We start from the raw sequence: 20,465 nt of genomic DNA, 5'->3' as shown, positions 1-20,465 counted from the left end.
GAGGCAGGCATAGGAATCTTCCCAGGACAGCTGAGAAACAGGCTTCTCAGGACTGGGATTCTGGAAGCTGAAGGTCAGCTGGGGAACTGGGTCAGCTGGCTCGAGGGTGCACAAAGCGAAGGAAAAATTGAAGGCTCCGTCCAGGGTCAGGTGGAGTCAGGAATCAGTTGTCAGGAAGCCTACAATCCAAGCAAAGCTGGGAAAACAGTCAAAGGCGTGGGTCATTGAGCCTGGTGGGGTGGGGGTGGTTCAGTACTCCTGAGACTAAGTCTGTGATATTAGGGCGGTGTGGTAAAAAACACAGAGCCAGATCAGACAGAATTAGGGATAGGAAATAATTGGGAAGTTATAAATGTGGGAGTAGCTGGCAAAAGATACAGCCAAGAACCGAGGAGTCAGATGACTGCCAAGACAGCGTGGGATGGCATGACCCTATAATGCAGCCAGGAAGGAGGGCTGCATGCCTCTGGTGGAAGAGTGGAGAAGGCGCTAGTGGATACTGGGCTCCTTTTTACCTTTGGTCATCTAATATCCAGATAATCTGAGTTGAAATTTCCTTCCCATTAGTCTCAGGTAATGAACTTTTTTCTGTATGGCATTCTTTCCTTCCATGGCATCAGTTTCCCTTTCATGTTGTACTGTGCAAATTTAACGTTCTAAGGACGACTCGAGGTCTGCGATTGGGAGAACACGGCTAATCTCAACATTAAACAAAGGTGCTCCTTTCTTCCTAGGCCTCCTATACTCAAACAAAAGATTGGTTTGCCTTAGCGAAACAGAGTCTGCAAACAGCATCCACGTTTTCATTACCAACTTACGTAGTCCACAGCAAACTGGAAACTCCGGTTGTTTCATCTGTTTCTGGTAAGCAGAAAGGAGAAGAATGATTTCAGAACTCCTTTTCAAATCTTTGCTTATTGTTCTGCTCTCTCAGTACAACACGTGGTGGTGGGGAGGAATCTCCATTCCTACCCCCTACCCGCTTCACTTTCTACTGTTTTTATCTTTAAAGATTTATTTGTTTGAGAGAGAGAGAGAAATCGAGCTGAGGGAGGGGCTGAGGGAGAGAGAGGATCTCAGGCTGACTCCCCCTGAATGCAGAGCCCAACGTGGGGCTCCATCTCACAACCCTGAGATCGTGACCTGAGCTGAAATCAAAAGACCAACACTTGACTGACTGAGCCACCTAGGCGCCCTTCTACTGTTTTTTGAGAGGCAGCTTGACATGGGAAGAAGAGAATGGGTTTAAAGATTTATTTATTTATTTGTCACAGAGATATATTAAAAGCAGGCAGAGAGGCAGGCAGAGAGAGACAGGGAAGCAGGCTCTCTGCTGAGCAGAGAGCCCAATGTGGGGCTCAATCTCAGGACCCTGAGATCATGACCTGAGCTGAAGGCAGAGGCTTAACCCACTGAGCCACCCAGGCAGCCCAAGAGAATGGGTTTAGATGGGTTAATGCTTATTAACCATGTGACTTTTGAAGTTATTCAGAAAGCCTTGCTTTTCTCATCTGTAAGATGAGAACAATAATACACTCTACATGTCTAGAAATGGCCTAGCCTAGTGCCCCGTCCCTCATAGGCAGTTAGTAAATGTTTGTCTTGTCTTTACTTCCTGTGACAGTTTACAGATTCTTATTATTAACTATTTGAGTTTACGTGGGTGGAACCTTTCTCTCTTCTTGAAAGTATGTAATCGTTCATGCAGCTTGAGTTTTCCTTGAGTTCAGACTTGTTTTTCTCCTTGAAAAACAGGTACATTTCTACTTTGGCGAACTTTTGTGGACAATACCAACTTTTCATAGATACAGAAGGAAACTTGCAGAAATGGGTATCATCACCATGACATTGCTAGAGGAAAAAAATCTAGCAATGTCATTCAGGAGAGGAACTTAGCAATTCACTAGATTCTTACCTAATTCTTTTGACAAGTGTAACAACCTCTGAAGACAATAAATCTGGGTTCTTTAGAGCTGAACCTAAATCTGGGTAAAGAGGAAACTACTCTACTTAGTTGCAAATAGCTGAATTTATAGGTTTCTTGCTGTTTCCCCCAAAGAGTAAAGGAGAGCAAAGATAGTGAAGATGATGAACAAGAAGAGGAAGGGTAGCAGGAGCCCGGTGAACAGAAACGCTAGCCTTGCTCTCTCCCTCCGCTTCTGTAGGGTTGAGTATACCCAGCATCGATTTGCAAAAGTCTAGTCTCTTAATACTGGGGGGGGACTTAGTATCTTCATTTTCAATACAAATTGTAATAAAACCCCTCCAGCTCATTGGGATTTGAAACCTATTACTGAGAAAATGGCCATTGAAGTGCAATGCAGATGACAACAGTTTTCCTGCTGTCTGGCATTTTAAGTGGTAGATTTGCCATGTGGAAGAAAGCACTGACATCTAATATTTCACAATTTCTTTTTTTTTTTTTAAGATTTTATTTATTTATTTGACAGAGAGAGATCACAAGTAGGCAGAGAGGCAGGCAGAGAGAGAGAGAGAGGAGGAAGCAGGCTCCCTGCTGAGCAGAGAGCCCGATGCGGGACTCGATCCCAGGACCCTGAGATCATGACCTGAGCCGAAGGCGCCCCTATTTCACAATTTCTAATGAAGGAGAAAACAGGAGCTAAAGACTCTATTTTTAGAAAGAGTATAAAACAGTCCATTTGTATTTATAAGCCTTCATAAGTACCTTACGCCATTTGTAATTTTGATGGTAAGTTGTAAGTATGATAGTAATTGAAGCTTTCTGATAAAATAGTGAATTTTGAAAATTACTGATATTTCAGACTCTAGTTCTGATCTGTTCATTGATTGTCTAATTTTATTTTACCTTCTAGCATGACATATTAGAATACATACAATTGTTTAATGTACACATTCTAATTGTTTAATAGATTTGGCCTTTACATATTGACATTCTATGTCAGCCTCAAATATGACATTTTAAAAGTGCATAATGTCTTCTTGAAGATCTTCTGAATTAGAGATGTCAAGTTTTTGTTCATCTGCCACCATTATTCACTTCCATGTCCAAGGAAGACATGGCCAGTCCTGCTGGCAGTTTATTCTCTACGGTATCAAATGCGGCTCCAGAACTTTCTGTCATGTACATAGTCACGACCCATGCCAAATCCATTGACCATTCTGGCTCTGCCCCTTTTAGTTAAAAATAAAAGCAACTTTGTATTCATATCTGATCTAATAGCCCTTTACGATTTCATGCAGACAGCTTTTTCTTTGATGATGGAATTCACCCAAGGACAAAAAGGGACTCATCTGAATCCGTTAGATTAACTTCTCGTTCTGAAGAAGACGACGACATGGGCTCCATCTCTCTACAAGACACTCCTTCTCAAGCCCTTTTGAGAATATACCTTGAGAAGCAACAGGATGATGATGAAAGCCTTACATTGAGTTTCTCAACATGGGAGGAATTTTTAAGATCCTATATAGCCTTTATTTTGAGAGTAGCAATTTATCAAATTTTTGAAGAGCCACTGATAGAAAGCCCAGATTATATAAACTTCAACAAGGTAACAGAAGTGGTGCTCGAGGAGGGTTTTGAGCCTCACTTTGGCAGAAATATTTTGTTAAGTGAAACATTTCAAATCACAAATGAAAAGTCAAAAGAGATGTTAGAACAATCAAGTTCAAAGAGTGAGAGCATTGGACCAGAAACCAGGGCTGACTGGTGCATGTCTCACAAAACCTATGATATTGGCAATAGAAAGGAGTTTGAAAGATTTAAGAAATTTATAAAAAATACATTAGGAGAGAGATATTGGTCATTATGGATGGATATCGAGAGGCTGAAAGTTCTTAAGGACCCTGGAAGACATCAAAGGTATGTCTAGTTTTACTTTCAATGGTTTTTTTTTTTTTTAGTTCTGGAATATTAGTTTACTTCCTAAAGCACCGACAGAAAGCCTGAAATAGAAATAAAAATGTAAATTATACGTTTAGAGGAATGAATAATAATATTCATTTTATTATAATAATAGTAATTTTATTACTTCTGTGATTTCATAATTTTCCGATGCAAATAAAGGTAGCTGTTTGGGTTTACATAATACTTCTTCCCATGGATTCTAAATCTGCTTTCAAGTCAATCATTCTGTTTTATTTTTATAACACTGTAGTGATAAACATTTTTGTAGAAAAAACCATTTTTTTGTTATGGCTTCAGATATCTTATATAAAAGATATCTCCAGATATCTTTGAATCTGGCTGGCTTCAGATATCTTATATAAAACGCTGGCTTCAGGGGTGCCTGGGTGGCTCGGTTAAAGCCTCTGCCTTCAGCTTGGGTCATGATCCCAGGGTCCTGGGATCGAGCCTCGCATCGGGCTCTCTGCTCGGCGGGGAGCCTGCTTCCTCCTCTCTCTCTGCTTGCCTCTCTGCCTACTCGTGATCTCTGTCTGTCCAATAAATAATAAATAAAATCTTAAAAAAAAAAACTGCTGGCTTCAGATATCTTATATAAAACGTACCTTATGCCATGGTTAAGAGACTGCTGTTCCTAGCAACCTGCTCAGTTGACAAATCTCATGATCTTGGGTGGAATGCCACTTCAACAGACATATCTGAATAAGGTATTTCCTAGATACACGAGATATCCTCTAGAGAGCCTCCTGGTTGTCCGATGCGTCCAGGTCCTTGTTTGGCTATCTCATGTGCTTTAGATCACAGTAAGACTTAACAACCTTAAGAGGACTCTGCTTTAGGAACGTTTTCTCCTGACTGTGTTCTCCTTTCTGCTCTGAAGCAGATCAACTACAGTAGGTTGCAATTCCTAGGAAGGGTTTGACAGGGTATATACTAGTAACTGGGTTATTCCACTTATTTCAGTGGCATGCAGATCATAGAGCTCATTGTTGTACATACTTACAGGATCAGGGGTTACCCTATGGTTGATTCTGCAACCATGACTTGATGGATCATGGAGGAGAAAGCCACTACCACTTTTCAGGATGTATTAGGGAAGTTATATGCCAGCAACCTATATAAATTCTTCAGGATCAATACTGTTTTAGTTCCTATTGTTGCTGTAGCAGATTACCACACATGTAATGGCTTTTAAAGCAATGGAAACTTATTCTGTTACAGTTTGGAATTAGGAAGTCTAACATGGGTGGGCAGGGCTACATTCTTTCTGGAGGCTCTAGGGGAGAATCCATTTCCTTGCTTTTTCTGGCTTCCAGAGGTCACCTACTTTCCTCCATCCTCAAGCCAGGAACATAGCATCTTTTCTCTGACCTCTGCTTCTAGCCTCACGTCTTTTCTCAATGACTCACCCTCCTGCCTCCATCTTAGAAGGACCCTTGTAATTACATTAGGGCCATCTAGATAATCTAGAATAATCTTCTCAAAATCCTAATTGCAGTGGGACACCTGGTGGCTAGGATGGTTAAGCCTCTGCTCAGGTTGTGATCTCTAGGTCCTGGGGTTGAGCCCCGTGTCGAGGCCTACACTGGACTCCCAGTTCAGTGGGGAGTCTGCTTTTCCCTCTGCCTATCCCCTGTTCATGCTCGCTCTGTCCGCTCCCCCCCAACAAATGGATAAATAAAATTCTTAAAAAATATATCCTAATCACATCTGCAGAATGCCTTTAACCATATAAGGTAACATTCAGAGGTTCTGGGGATTAGGACATGGACATCTTTGGAAGACCATTGTTCAACCTACCAAAAATACTCTTCCTATTCCCATAATTGTAAGAAATAGTTTTATCTCCACACTGGTACTCCCATAACTCGGTGTTGGTTTTGAGATAGTTCATTACTTATCTGAAACATTTTAGAACTGAAAACATTTGGCTTGTTGAATGTCATAGCAATGTGTGTGGGTTTATTTTGTTTTAGACATCTTGAGAGGATGAAAAAATACTATCTGGTAAGCAATGGAGATTGCTACCTTTCTACAGAAATATTATCAAAACTTAAGCTGCTGGATGCATCTCAGTGGAATGAAGAACACTTAAGAAATATTCAGACTGAGGTTGTAAAACCCTTACTTCTATATTGGTAAGAAAAATAATGTGAATCAAACTTAATTGCTTTAAATTTTTCTAGGCGAGTTACAAGTTACACTTTTTTGTCTTACTGATTTATAATTTATGGAGATTTAAAATGATAAGATTATTCTATCTTTTGCCTTCCTTGAAGTCAGTCAGAGAAAGATAAATACCTTATATTTCATTCATATGTGGAATTTAAGCAACAAACAACCGTTTAATGAATATCATGAAGCACATACTTATGTAACCACTACGTGGGCTGGGAAATAAAACATTGCCAAGACCCTTGAAGGTCCCTTATCAATCACAACACCCTCACTCCCCCTTGGAGGTAACCACTATCCTGACTTTTGTGATTATCATCCTCTTACTTTTTTTTTCTTTTTTTTTTTAAGAAAAAAAGTTTTTTTTAGATTTTTATTAATTTATTTGACAGAGAGAAAGAGTGAGAGAGTGCACAAGCAGGGGGAGCAGCAGGCAGAGGGAGAAGCAGGCTGCTGGCTGGGCAGGGATCCTGATGCAGGACTCTGGGTCCCAGGACTCCAGGATCGTGACCTGAACTGAAGTCAGACACTCCACTGACTGAACCATCCAGGCACCCCCCCTTACTTTTCTTTATAGTTTTACCAACCATATATGCAAATAAATACCTAAGCTTATACTTATTGCTGCCTATTCTACGACTTGATATAAATGGAAACATGTTGTATGCATTCTTTTGTGTCTTCTGTCAACATTACACTTGAGAATTGTCTGTAATTGTGTTTAAGAGTTTTATTGATTTTCATTGATGTATATTGGTATTCCACTTTTTGAATATATGATAATTGCTATTTTTTTAAACATTTAGGTTGTTTCCTACTTTTCACAATTAAAAGCAGTACTATAATGTATATTCTTCTATACATATCCATTTTTTCTATAGCAGTTGTACCCACTTAGGCGCTCATCAGCAGAATAAGAGAGTGCCCATTGCTGTAAATCCATGGTGACATTTAACATTGTCAGACTTAATTTTTGCCTATGTGTTTGGTGTGTCATTGATGTCCTGTGGTTATAACTGGCATTTCCCTGAGTTCTAATGAGGCTGGTAATCTTTTCCATGATTGGTCATTTGGTCATTTGGATTTCAATTTTCATGAATTGCTTATTTATCTCATTTGCCCATTCTTCTATTGGGATATATATACACACACATATGTACATACTCACATACATACACATACCATGTTGAATCCAGTTCATTTGATGGTATTATGTGACAGATACCTTCTCCCACCCTCTAGAGTTTGAGAATTAAGATGTGTACAGTGTATATGAGAGCTCATATGGTGGAAGCATGAAAAATAATACAACACCAGTTTTTTTAATATTTTATTTATTTGTACCACAATATTTGATGAATTTACACAGTGGCTAATAAAAAATTAATGCTACGAATGAAATAATAATTATGCAAGATTATAATGGTGGGGCAACAAAGACTTATGGGGGTTTATATGAGTATAGTAGAATGATGGAAATCAGAAAATTGAGACACTTAGGTTTTCTGATCAGCACATGTCTGCTTTACTAGATGAGGACCTTATAGATATTCCCACTTACTGGTTGACATAAGAGGTCATTTGGGGTATTTCCAAGTCTGCAAGTAAAGGTTCTGAAATATAGTTAGGATGACCACCCAGATCTGTACAGTGTTCTCTCTGAATCTAAAGTAATTATGAACTTTGGATTTTCTTCCACTCCCAGCCTGTGTTCACATCAGGGCAATATCTGCTTTCTTTCTATTTTAAAGGGAGTTTCTTGCCAGGACCTGAAATATGGAGAGAAAATTCATCTTTGGGCTGTAGCATCAGGGGGAAAACCTGGTCTAAGTTGCAATTAGCATCAGGCCTGACAGCTGGGGTTAGCTCTACAGCCAATAAAGAGTTAGCTCACAGACTAAATACCAGGATAGCCATCCAATTAACCGTGGCCTTGACATTGTGCCAAACATTCTTTTTCTTGGGCTTCTGGAAGTAGTGTTGGTCTGTCATTTATATAAATTGTGTAAAACTAATTCTTTTTTTTTTTTTAATTTTTTATTTTTTATAAACATATATTTTTATCCCCAGGGGTACAGGTCTGTGAATCACCAGGTTTACACACTTCACAGCACTCACCAAAGCACATACCCTCCCCAATGTCCATAATCCCACCCCCTTCTCCCAAACCCCCTCCCCCCGGCAACCCTCAGTTTGTTTTGTGAGATTAAGAGTCACTTATGGTTTGTCTCCCTCCCAATCCCAATTCTTATCTTTAAAATTAAGGCTTGAAAATAGAACGTATGAATCAAAATCCACTTCAGTTGTGTAGTTAAACATTATAAAAATGTTTCTGTATTTTATTTTATTTTTTTTTTATTTTATTTTTTTTTTTTAAAGATTTTATTTATTTATTTCACAGACAGAGATCACAAGCAGGCAGAGAGACAGGCAGAGAGAGAGGAGGAAGCAGGCTCCCTGCTGATCAGAGAGCCCCGATGTGGGGCTCGATCCCAGGACCCTGAGATCATGACCTGAGCCGAAGGCAGTGGCTTAACCCACTGAGCCACCCAGGTGTCCCATGTTTGTGTATTTTAAAATGTGAATTTCATCTACCAGTTTTTTTATTATGTTCAATTAGCCAGCATATAGTATATTGTAAATTTTTGTTGTAGTGTTCAACGATTCATTAGTTGTGTATAACACCTAGTGTTCATCCCAACATGTACCGTCCTTCATAAACATCATCCTCCCAGCCCCCTGCCTTCTGTAACCCTCAGTTTGTTTCCCAGAGTCCAGAGGCTTTCATGGTTTTTCTCCCTGTCTGATTTCTTGCCATTCAGTTTTGTCTCCATTCCCCTATGGTCCTCCGCTCTATTTCTTATGTTCCACATATGAGCGAAACCATACGATAATTGTCTTTCTCGGTGACTTATTTTACTCAGCATAATCCCCTCCAGTTCCATCCATGGCAGTACCAATGGTGGGTATTCCTCCTTTCTGATGGCTGAGTAGTATTCCATTGTGTATATGCACCACACCTTCTTCATCCGTTCGTCTGTTGAAGGGCATCCCAGTTCTTTCCACAATAGTTTGGCTATTGTGGACATTGCTGCTATGAACATTGGGATGCATGTGCCCCTTCTTTTTACTGCTTTAAAATGATCACAGGTGAATTTTATGTTCATTTTACTCGAAACTGAAAGTTATTTTAAAAAATTCCTTCATCAATAGGTATATAGATTTCTTTTTCTTATCAAGCAGATAGTAATTTGAATGTAGTTTTATTAATTATTTTTTTCCTAATGTATATCACCTCTTTGAGTGAGTGTGATTTCAGGCAGTTGATATATCATAGAAAAACATTTTTTTTAAAGGTGAGGCAGCAATAAAAAAGTGGGAATTTTTAGAAAAAGGATTTTGGTAAGACATAATTGTGAGTGAGCATTGGCATTCTAGATTTTGTAGGCTTTCAATTTTTGAGGCTTATTGCCTAGCTTAATCTTAAATTTGTTTTTCCTTTGACTAGGGCACCAAGATTCTGTGTTACTCATTCATCCTCAGTGAAACATGCTAGTGCTGAACTGAAATTCTGGCACCTCCGTCAAGAGAAACCAAGGAAGGATGTTGACCCTTTTCCACAAATGGCAACCCTCTTGCCATTAAGACCTAAATCTTGTATTCCACAGATATCTGATATGCAGGTCAGGTAGACATTGATACTTTGATCTCTTTATTAAGTTTATGATAAAATATCCATGCTTGTGTTTTGTGCACTAATACTTATGTTAACTTTTTGGGGGGTTGTTATTAATGTACATGTTGCAACAATTACACATTAGGAAAAATCCATGGTCTGTTCTTTACCAAGCAGCCAGAGTGAGCCTTTAAAAATATATGACCAGGGCACCTGGGTGGCTCAGTGGGTTGGGCCTCTGCCTTTGGCTCCAGTCATGATCCCAGCGTCCTGGGATCGAGTCCCGCATCGGGCTCTCTGCTCAGTGGGGAGCCTGCTTTTCCCCCTTTCTCTCTGCCTCCCTCTCTGTCTACTTGTGAACTCTCTCTGTCAAATAAATAAATAAAATCTTAAAAAAAAAATATATATATATATATATGTATGTATGACCAGGTCACTCACCTGCTCAGAATTCCCTAGGGGCCTCCTCTCTCACTCAGAATAAATCCAAGGTCTTTACACAGCTAAACACATCCCTGCTGTCCTCCTGGCCTCATTTCCTGTCTTCCTGAACCTCGTCTACTCCAAACACACTGGCCTCTCTCCTGTTTTTGGAACACACGAGGCAAAAATCTGGAAGTGGTGCACTTGCTGTTCCCTTCACTCAGAGCACTGTTCTTCCAGATATCCATGTGGCGTGTTCCCCCACTTACTTTAGGTGTCTCTTTGAGCACATGTATGAGTACATGTGGGTAGGATGACCCAGATGCCCTCCACCACTGTGCAAGCTCACAAAACAAATTTAAGGTGGATGGGCAGAGCTATGCTTTAGTCTCCGGCCTTTTTTTTCCCCCCTTCCTATGGCTCATTTTTCACTTTGCGTATTATTTTAACTTTTTAGAAAGAAGAGTCCAATTTATTACAACGTCCTAAATCTCCCAAGAAACCCCCTCGAGTAAAAACAGCAGTTCAAAAACCGTGGAGGAGCAAGTCTTTGTCTCTAATTTCTTCGAAGGGCAATGTGACTGAGAAAGGGTAGGTACACCTTTGTATGTGTCAAGTGTTATTTTGCAATGATAAGATTTTTGAGGAATTGAAAAATTAAATAGAAATTAAAACCTGAATACACTGATTTTTTTTTAATAGGAGTTCCTTATATTTTGGTGATAGATATTAGAGTCATGCATACTCTGAATTAGGGGCAGAACTCCTGAGACTAGTCTTTTGAAATAAATGGTGCCTCTGATCTCCACCCTCTTATGAGCTGTATGGTCAAAGGCTTCTGAGATTTCCCTCCAGTTCCTCCTTGACCTTATTCAGTAGTTCAATATTTCTCAAACTTGCAAACTTCTAAGACTCTCAAGAATTTTGTCATTACTTAAGACAGCATATATTACATTAATCATTTAGATTTGCCCACATACATACTCTTTTCACTGTTCTTTATTTAAAATGGGATTTTCCTTCAACCTAAAAAAGTACCCTTTGGTGTTAACTTTGGTGTGGGATCTGCTGGTCCATTAATTTGTTATTTCACTTTTATTCTTTTTTTTTCCTTTGAGATAAAATTCATATGACATGAATTTCACCATTTTAAACTTATCTTTAATTTTTTTTTTAAATTGTAGACTGCACCAAAGGTCAGCCTGAGGTAAAACTTAGGGTCTTCTTAGGTCTTTCTAGTATGTGCCTTTTCCTGGACATGTGTGGTCTCTTTCTAATTTTTTCCTGAATATGCATTTTGCTTTTGAATGTTCTAATCTTTCATGTCTGGCTTCTGAAAGGAGGCAAAAGAGAAAAATGAAGTAAAAAGGGCAATGTTTCTTTAAATTCCCCGGAAGTCACTTCAGCCCGAAGGGGACTGGGCTTGCAACCAAGAGGAGAGGAGCAACCCCAGGGGCCACGTGCCTCTTCTGCACCTCTTTGATCTGTAGCAGCAGAGATCAGAGCTCAGATCCTTGAGATTTGGTAGACAGGGTCCTTTCTGCTTGGCCTGACTCTTGCAGCTATATGCAGAATGCTCCAGAACACAGACACAGCCGTCTGCCACAGGGCTGGGGGTAGGGGAAGGTTAGCTGTTGCTGTTGTGCCAGCAACTCTAATTGACCAAAATGAACCACAGTTTACTCTCCAAGCCTTCCTCTGGAAGTTGAAAGCCTTAAGCAAAGACTCCAGAGTTCCAAAATAGTTACTTTAGATCCTGCCAGTGAAACTGTGATCTGGTGGGGAAGCAGGTTCCTGGTACCTCCTACTCTGATATCTTCCCAGATTCCTTGCCTCTGGGAATTTTACTTCCTCAATGAGTTTTGGCCCCATAATTCCTTTTTAAAATTTTATTATTATTATTATTAATTTTAACTCGAATGTAGTTAACTTACAATATTATACTAGTTTCCGCATATATTAGTCTATAGTGATTGAATAGTTACATGTATTACTCAGCGCTCACCAGGGTAAGTGTACTCTCCATCCTCTTCACCTGTTTCACCCATCCCTCCCCCATAATCATCAGTTTAATCTCTGTAGTTAAAGGTCTGTTCCTTTAGTTTGTCTCTTTTTTGCCTTTTTTTTTTTTCTTAAATTCCATATGTGAGTGAAATCATGGTATTCATCTTCCTCTGACTGACTTATTTCACTCAGCATTATATTCTCTGGATCTATCTGTGTTGTTGCAAATGGCAAGAATTCACTCTTTTCTATAGCTGAGTAATATTCATTGTAAATATAAACCACCTCTTTTTTTATATTGTCAGTTATATTACCTTTTTAAAAGTTTTTTTTTATTATAATTCTAGTGTAGTTAACATACAGTATTATATTAGTTTCAGGTATACAATATAGTGATTCAGCAATTCTATACATTACTCAGTGCTCATCATTATAAGTGTACTTTTTATTTTTATTTTTTTTTAAAGATTTTACTTATTTATCAGAGAGAGAGAGGGGGATAGAGCGAGCACAGGCAGAAAGAATGGCAGGCAGAGGCAGAGGGAGAAGCAGGCTCCCTGCTGAGCAAGGAGCCCAATGTGGGACTCCATCCCAGGACGCTGGGATCATGACCTGAGCCGAAGGCAGCTGCTTAACCAACTGAGCCACCCAGGCGTCCCTAAGTGTACTTTTTAATCCCCAACACCTCATTTCTCACATTTCCCCACCCACCTCCCCTCTGGTAACCATCAGTTTGTTCTCTATAGTTAAGTATGTGTTTCTTGGTTTGTCTCACTCTTTTTCTCTTTGCTTGTTTGTATTGTTTCTTAAATTGCACGAGAGTAAAATCATTTAGTATTGGTCTTTCTTTGACTGCCTTATTTTGTTTAACATTATACTAAGTCCTTCCATGTCATTGCAAATGGGAAGATTTCATTTTTTATGGGCAAGTAATATTCCATTATGTATGTATTCCACATTTTCTTTATCCATTCATCTATTGATGGACACTTAGGCTGCTTCCATAATTTGACTATTGTATATGTACAATATACATACATGAATTAGTGTTTTTGTATTTTGGGGGTAAATATCCAGTGGTGCCATTGCTGGATTGTAGAGTAGTCTAATTTTAAACTTTTTGAGGAAACTCTGTACTGTTTTCCACAGTGGTTGCACCAGCTTGCATTCTCACCAACAGTGAAAGAGGGTTCCTTTTTCTCCACATCTTCACCAACACTTGTTTCTTGTGGTTTTGATTTTAGTCATTCTGACAAGTGTGAGGTGATATTCATTGTAGTTTAGATTTGCATTTCCCTGATGCTGAGTGATGATGAGTATCTTTTCATGTCTGTTAGCCATCTGTATGTCTTCTTTGGAAAAATGTCTGTTCATGTCTTGTGCCCAGTTTTGAATTGGACTCTTTTTTTTAAGTTTTGAGTTGTATAGGTTCCTTATATATTTTTGATACCAACTCTTTATCAGATATATCATTTGCAAATATCTTCTTCATTCAATAGGTTGTTTTTAGTTTTTGTTGGTTGTTTTTGTTTTGTTGTTTTGTTTTTGCTGTGCAGAAGCTTCTTATTTTGGTATAGTCCCAATAGTTTATTTTTGCTTTTGGTTCCCTTGCCTCAGAAGACATATCCAAAAAAATGTGATTATGGCCAATGTCTGAGAAATTACTGTTTGTGCTGTCCTATAGGAGTTTTATGGTTTTAGGTCTCACATTTAGGTCCTTAATCCATTTTGAGTTTATTTTTGTGTATGGTGTAAGAAAGTTGGTGCAGTCTCATTCTTTTGCATGTAACTGCCCAGTTTCCTCAACCACTTGTTGAAGAGAATGTTTTTTTCCCATTACATGTTCTTGCATTTTTTGTCAAAGATTAATTGACCATGTAATTGTGGGTTTATTTCTGTTGGCCCTAGAATTCTTAACTACATTGTTAGCACTCAAATTTCTTTTAGCAGATTAATTTTTGTATTTTTAAGTTTATCTAATTAGTCTTCAAAGGGAGAGTTGGGCCAAATCACCCTCCCTGCCATTTCCAGAAATAGCACTTAATGAGCTTTGGTGTGCTTTGTTTGCATTATATCAGTTCTTACTGCATCCCTATGAAGAAAGCATTACCTTAATTTTTCAAGTGATAAAAATATACAAGTATGAATTGAGAGAAAAGTTTAATTTTGAGAACTATGCATAGTTTTTATGTCTTTTGTGACTAGAGAATAGGATATTACAGTGAAAAGGCAAGAAACAAGCTAAAACAATAAATGAGGTTCAGATAGTCAATTTTTTGTGTGTCACATTAGGGAGTTTGGAGATTATTTTCTATGCAGTGGAAAATATCTAGAAAGTTTTTGTGTCATTTGCTGAAATTAAATTATTTTATTTTCAAAATTGGAAATATATGCACAGTTGAAAATTAGTTACATGCTATCCACTTATTCTATACTTTTGTTTTTACTGAATTCATTGGAGAAGGTGTCTCATAGCAGTACATGCTATCTATTAGTTTAGTTATAGGTATACTATAATGTGTTTTTTCTGTTGTTTCTTATTCTTATAATCTTATCTCTCCTTATATCTAGTTATCTTTGATTTTATGCCAAACATTGTATTTGTATTCTATTGAGGGACATGGACATCATTTCCAATATTTTTCATTATTAAAAACAATGCTGCAATGGATATTCTTATACATTTGATGTATTTCATGTATGCATATGTCTGCAAGATTAATTTTTCAAAGTTGAATTTCTAAATCAAAGTTCATGTGATTTAAAAATCACAAAACTATATTTCATAAGAGTTGTAACAATATACTCCTTTCAGCATGTATGAGTGCATTCAAGCCTCTCTGTGTCTTTTAATTGAAGAGTTTAGTCCATTTACATTTAAAATAATTATTGATAGGTACCGACTTACTGTCATTTTGTTAATTGTTTTTTGGCTATTTTGTAATTCCCTTGTTCCTTTTTTTTTTCTTGTTCTCTTCCTTTGTGATTTGATGACTTTCTGAAGCAGAAAACAATATTTTTAAAGTGGAGGAGACTTGAGCCTGTTTATATGCCTAAGGTAGTATCTAGTGGAAAGGGAAAAGTTAAAACACCAACAAGAACAAAGAAGCTCTGTATTTTCAAAGGAGAATAGAAGGAAGGATTCAAGAACAAAAGCCACGAGATTAACATTGGCTATGAGATGGGATACTTTTTCCTGAGACAGGATGGAAGGAAATAAGGATAGGTATAGGTGGATATGTTTGTTGATAGTAATTTAAGACTGTTCAGCTGCAAATAACAGAAAACTTGAATAATAATGGCTTAGACAAATTGGGCTTATTTTTCTCACAGAGGAAGAAATCTGAGGGTAGGCAACTGCCAGTATTCGTTCCTTGGACTGGAAATATTAGGTCCTGAATTTTTGTAATGTTCTTGGCCATTCTTTCATATTCATTCGTGTTATAGCTCCTGATATCAGACTTTCAAATCATAAAGAAGAAGGGCAATTTTCATTAAATATTTCCCTTTGGTTGGGAAAGCAAGTTTTCTTAGAAGCTCCCCAGCAGACTGTTTTGTATCTCATTGGTCATAACTGTGTCACATGATCCATCCCAGCAAGTCAGTCTTAGAAAGTGAATATTTAGCTTTCTCAGTATCTCAGTGGTGCTAGTTACAGAGGCATGTCACCGGGAATGAGTGCTAAGTTAGCCAGTCAGTCAACAGAGGAATGGAAACAGAAGCATGTCATACCTCTCTTTGGTCTGAGAAGAGCCTGCAAAGCAATCCGCTGCTGGATTGGAGCAGATATATTGGTGAAGTGGATCACCATGTTCTATGGAGCTGGAAAGTAAGGATCAGAATAATTGCAGTGAGGTAAGGCGAGGGAGCTGGATATGAAAGTATAAAAAGGTAATGTGCCAAGTCATTAGTCTAGCTTCATAGTCTTCCATTATCTCACCCCACACTACCACATATAAATCCTTATGAATCCCACCTGTTGTGAGGATTAAATATGATAATGTGAATTGTATTTAGCACAGTGTTTGGTTTGTGTTATATAGTGTTTACTTAACTGTTAGTGTCCTCTTGCCCTAAGCAAATCAGTTAACTTGCTGCCTTTTAAACAAGAATTTCCTTATCTACTTTCACGTATTTCTCACTCTTCTTGCCATCTCAAGAACCCCTCTGAACATACACACACACATACACACTACCCATTTTTCAGGGAAATCCCATTTCTTTAATTACTAATAGACCTCAAAGGGACTTCTCACTGTTTTCCATCCCAGTCATTTGACATCTATAATATATTCTTGAATTCATTCAACCAGCAGTTAATCATATTGAGAGTTCTTTCTGTAGGACTATACTTCATTTTCTCAACCACTTCTTAAAAGGCTGGACTTGATAACTTGCACTGTTTTTCCCCCCTATTCTCTTACAGTGCTCAAATGCATTCCTAAGATTTGGTGTCATATATACCAAAGGTGCTCAATACATATTGATCAATGAGTTCTTATCCTTATAATTTAGGCTGAGGCACAGGTTGGAAAGCAGCAATGTTATTCGCTTAACATCTTTTACTGACATTTCTGAATGTCTGAAGCCCCAGCTGGATAGAAGATACACTTACACAGAAGAACCTTTGGTAAGTATTTTGAGAACTGATTTATCTGATTCTTCATTTAACTGACCAATGTCCCCTGCTTTTAGAGAGTTTTCATTGATTTACCGTAGTATTTTTTCTCTACTAAACAACACATTTTATTTCTTCCTTCCAAAAAGATTTTTATCCAAAAATTTTCTCTGTGTTTCCTTTTGTAATACCATGTTGCTATATACTCCATTGATTACTATCTTCAAGGACAGCAGTCTTCTGGTTTGGTGTGAGAACACCTTAGGTACAAAATAAGACCATCCATTATTTTTATTAAATTGCTAATAGTTGATAAAAAACAATTTTGATGTTATGTTTTGGAAACAGAATTTTTATAAAGCAGAGTATTTCCAGTGTGTGGCTACCTTGATAATGTGGATTTTCTACACCAGTTAGGGATAACAATTTTATATTCCCTAAGGATTATACTTTATGTAGAAACTTTGGTAGTCCCAATATAGTCTGATCACTTAGCTATAATTTTGTATAACTTTTTATTTTATTCTAAGCAAACAATTCTTCTTTGCTTCTAAGAAGAGCTTTTTTTCCTGCCAAAATAATTTTTTTTTTTAGTTTTTGGAATGCCAACAGTTAAACATCATTAAAACATTAAAGTTTCACTTTAGAATATGTTTAGTAGAGGGATAAAGAGAGAGGCAGAGAAACACTATAACAATACCTTAAATTGTTCATGCCACCGTTATCTTAAGATTACAAAGAAGTCTGAGTTCCACACAGCAAATACCAAAGAGTTCCTATGAACAGTAAATGCTTTTTTGTATTCTAAAGTTACTCTTATACTTGGGAAAGTAGCCAGCTTTCTGTGTTTCAAGAATGGTATTAGGGTTGCCAGCATTGTTGGCACAGAGGCCCCCAAATAACAGAGTTTTATGATAACTTATATTACCATTTACATTCTGAAGGCTGTGACCTGTACAGGGGGAGACTGTCTAAGGAGGGCCCCCTGAGGACAGTTAATGAGCAGCACTGAGAGGCCTTGAAGATGGTTCTTTTTATAACTCTCTTGTAGCCATTACAGCATCACCTCAAGGCTAACATAACAGTAAATATGTAGGAACGAGGCCACCAACAGAGATCTGGAAGACTTCTAAAATGGTTTCGCTATGCCTGAAATGTGAAAATAATAGAGGTTGAGAAGTTACCCTAACATTAAGTTTGAAATTAGATTGGTTTATAATAGAAGGCAGTCTGTTGCGATAGTTGGCTCCATAAATGACTCTTAAATGATAGTCATATGCAAACATACTGCATTAATTAGTTATATGGTACAAAAAAATTTTAGAGTCCAGCAGGAAAATGATAGCCTGGCATAATTTATGAAACCGTGTTGTACAGTGTCATTAAAAAATCATCATGTTTCTGGATGGATCATGGACTTCTGTTTTGTTATCTAGGTTAAAGCCATGGCTGATGGTGCCTTGGGAGGCTTTGACATGGAAAATTTGTTGCAATCTTTGTATGTAGAAAATAGAGCTGGATTCTTCTTTACTAAATTCTGTGAGCATTCAGGAAACAAGGTAGAAGATCATGATTTTAATTTTATGCCTTTACTTCATTTTAAAGTAAGAAAAATTGAAGGAATTCAGTGCTCAAATAATTACATTTGATATTAAAATTCCTGTATCTTCTGGTAAGAAATTTTATGCTAAATATTTAGTGAAAATATGAACATCTCTATTGTAATTCTCTTGGTTCACTATCCTACTAGAATTACAAAGAAAATTAAAGGATTAACTTACATTATTTTTTTAGAGACTTATTTATTTTATAGAGCGAGAAAGAGTGTGCCGGCAGAGGGGAGGGGCAGAGGAAGGAAAGGGAGGGAGAGAATCCTGAAGCAGACTCCTCAATGAGCATAGAGCCAGACATGGGCTTGATCCCAGGACCCAGAGACCATCACCTGAGCTAAAATCGAGTTGGACACTTAACTAAGCCACCCAGGAGCTCCTTGACTTGCATTGTTAACAATATTTTATTCTCATGAGTTTTTGTTTCCATGTAATATATATTAAATTCAGAGTTGATTTCTATGAATCCTTTAATTTTCATTTTTAATAGCTCTTACGATTAGAAGTTGCAATGGATAGTGCATTAATTAATAAAACCCATTGCCAGTTTTGTTTTCTTCTCATTTTGCTTAAATGTAAAATATTTCACTAGCTCAATTATTAGAGTGGTGTTTGGTTTTAGTATGATATATATTTGTCCATATATATCAAAATACCTCCAGATTTTGGTTTCATGCCAGAAATATGTGATTACTCTTTTTAACTAGATTGCTTTCTGTTTTAATGGCTAATTACATAAGAGACATACATGCAAAAATACAGTATTTTAGTGACAATACCAATAATATTTTCTATATTGCCAGTTTGTAATAGAAGATAAGACCATCTTAAATTGAACCTGATTTATGGTAACACCAAGAAGCTAAAAAATTTATTTATATTTGAAATTAGAGCTTTAATAATTGGGTGGTAATGATTTATATATTTTTCTCTATCTACAGTTGTGGAAGAACTGTGTGTACTTTTGGTTTGACCTACAGGCTTATCATCAGCTTTTCTATGGAGAAACACTTCACCCTTTTAAAGTATGCAAACAAGCCCAAGTAAGTAGTAACTAATTAGGGTTCAATGTGCGGCTCTAAGTACACAAAGAAATGAAAAATTTGTGTCCAGCTCCAAACAAAAGAAATCTGGGACTACAGGCAAAAAGGCAGCAGTTAAACTGTTGTCATGGGATTGCTTCATTAAATGTCAGTAGAATATTATTTTATAATCTGATTTGTGGGTTTCCATTTTATTTGTTTTATTTGGTTCGCTTTATTTTCTCTTTGCTGACAATTACTTGTTCTGCCAATAAAGGACATCCCATATTTTTTGTAATTTATGTCTTTTTGGTTTGGTTGTGAGTGATTTTTTTAAAAAGAGGACCCTGAGAGAGAACTTGCCACAAGTCACTGAAGTGACGGGGAGCAGATGCATAGACCAGAGCTATTCTCTGAGCTTACTGTGGAAATCAGCTGTTGGACATCCTCAGCCTGGTGACCTCGAAGTGGGGGAAGAATGTTGACTGTGTTCTGTAGGCTCCATGTCATCCCCTGTGCTTCTGTACTACACACTATGTAAGACAGAGACCGAGAGGTAGAGGAAAGAACATCTCAAGATCACCCTGAAGCAGAACAGAGGAAGATTCTCTGCAAAGGGAGACAGAGCCGTGGCCTCTTTTGAGGGGGAAGAAGGAAAAAGAATAGAATTATGACTCAGTCTGACTTAATCTTTTCAGTTTTTTTGTTCTTAGGATCTTAATTATCTTCCCCCCACCAAAGATTTTATTTATTTACTTGAGAAAGAGAGACAGAGAGAGAGAGAGAACATGAGCAGGGTGGTGGGCAGGAGAGACAAAAGCAGACTTCTTGCTGAGCAGGGAGCCCAACATGGACCATCATGACCTGATCCCAGGGCAGACACTTTACTGACTGAGCCACCCTGGGACCCCAGGGTCTTAGGATATCTTATGGAAGGAAGTCTTCAAGCCTAGGAAACCGCTAATCACTTCTGTATCTGTTGACCACATAAGTGGTTCTAGCTGGAATAACCCCATTCAGGAGACCCTCTCCCCAGATGATGCAGAGATAGTTT

At 37.8% G+C, this 20,465-nt stretch overlaps 1 protein-coding gene across 7 annotated transcripts in view; it reads left to right on the top strand.

The window, feature by feature from the left end:
* RGS22 (regulator of G protein signaling 22) overlaps positions 1–20,465 on the top strand; it is a 126,328-nt gene that overhangs the window by 38,249 nt on the left and 67,614 nt on the right. For 6 of the 7 annotated variants that reach the window (XR_006606128.1, XR_001182211.2, XM_045077986.1 and 3 more), the window contains 8 exons: positions 735–864; positions 3,223–3,841; positions 5,860–6,021; positions 9,567–9,741; positions 10,615–10,748; positions 16,677–16,791; positions 18,216–18,338; positions 19,331–19,432. Coding sequence is in view for 4 of the 7 variants with exons in the window: in XM_045077986.1 (XP_044933921.1) it covers positions 735–864; positions 3,223–3,841; positions 5,860–6,021; positions 9,567–9,741; positions 10,615–10,748; positions 16,677–16,791; positions 18,216–18,338; positions 19,331–19,432 (1,560 nt within the window). In the remaining 3 variants the exon portion in view is untranslated. The remainder of the gene's footprint in view (positions 1–734; positions 865–3,222; positions 3,842–5,859; positions 6,022–9,566; positions 9,742–10,614; positions 10,749–16,676; positions 16,792–18,215; positions 18,339–19,330; positions 19,433–20,465) is intronic. The other variant, XR_006606127.1, reaches the window with a different exon arrangement.

Source organism: Mustela putorius, unplaced genomic scaffold (genome assembly GCF_011764305.1).
Source record: "Mustela putorius furo isolate JIRA1106 unplaced genomic scaffold, ASM1176430v1.1 tig00000228_pilon_pilon_pilon, whole genome shotgun sequence".
NCBI lineage: Eukaryota > Metazoa > Chordata > Mammalia > Carnivora > Mustelidae > Mustela > Mustela putorius.
The sequence above is the reverse complement of the archived record's forward strand: the minus strand, read 5'-3'. Positions and strand labels throughout refer to the sequence as shown.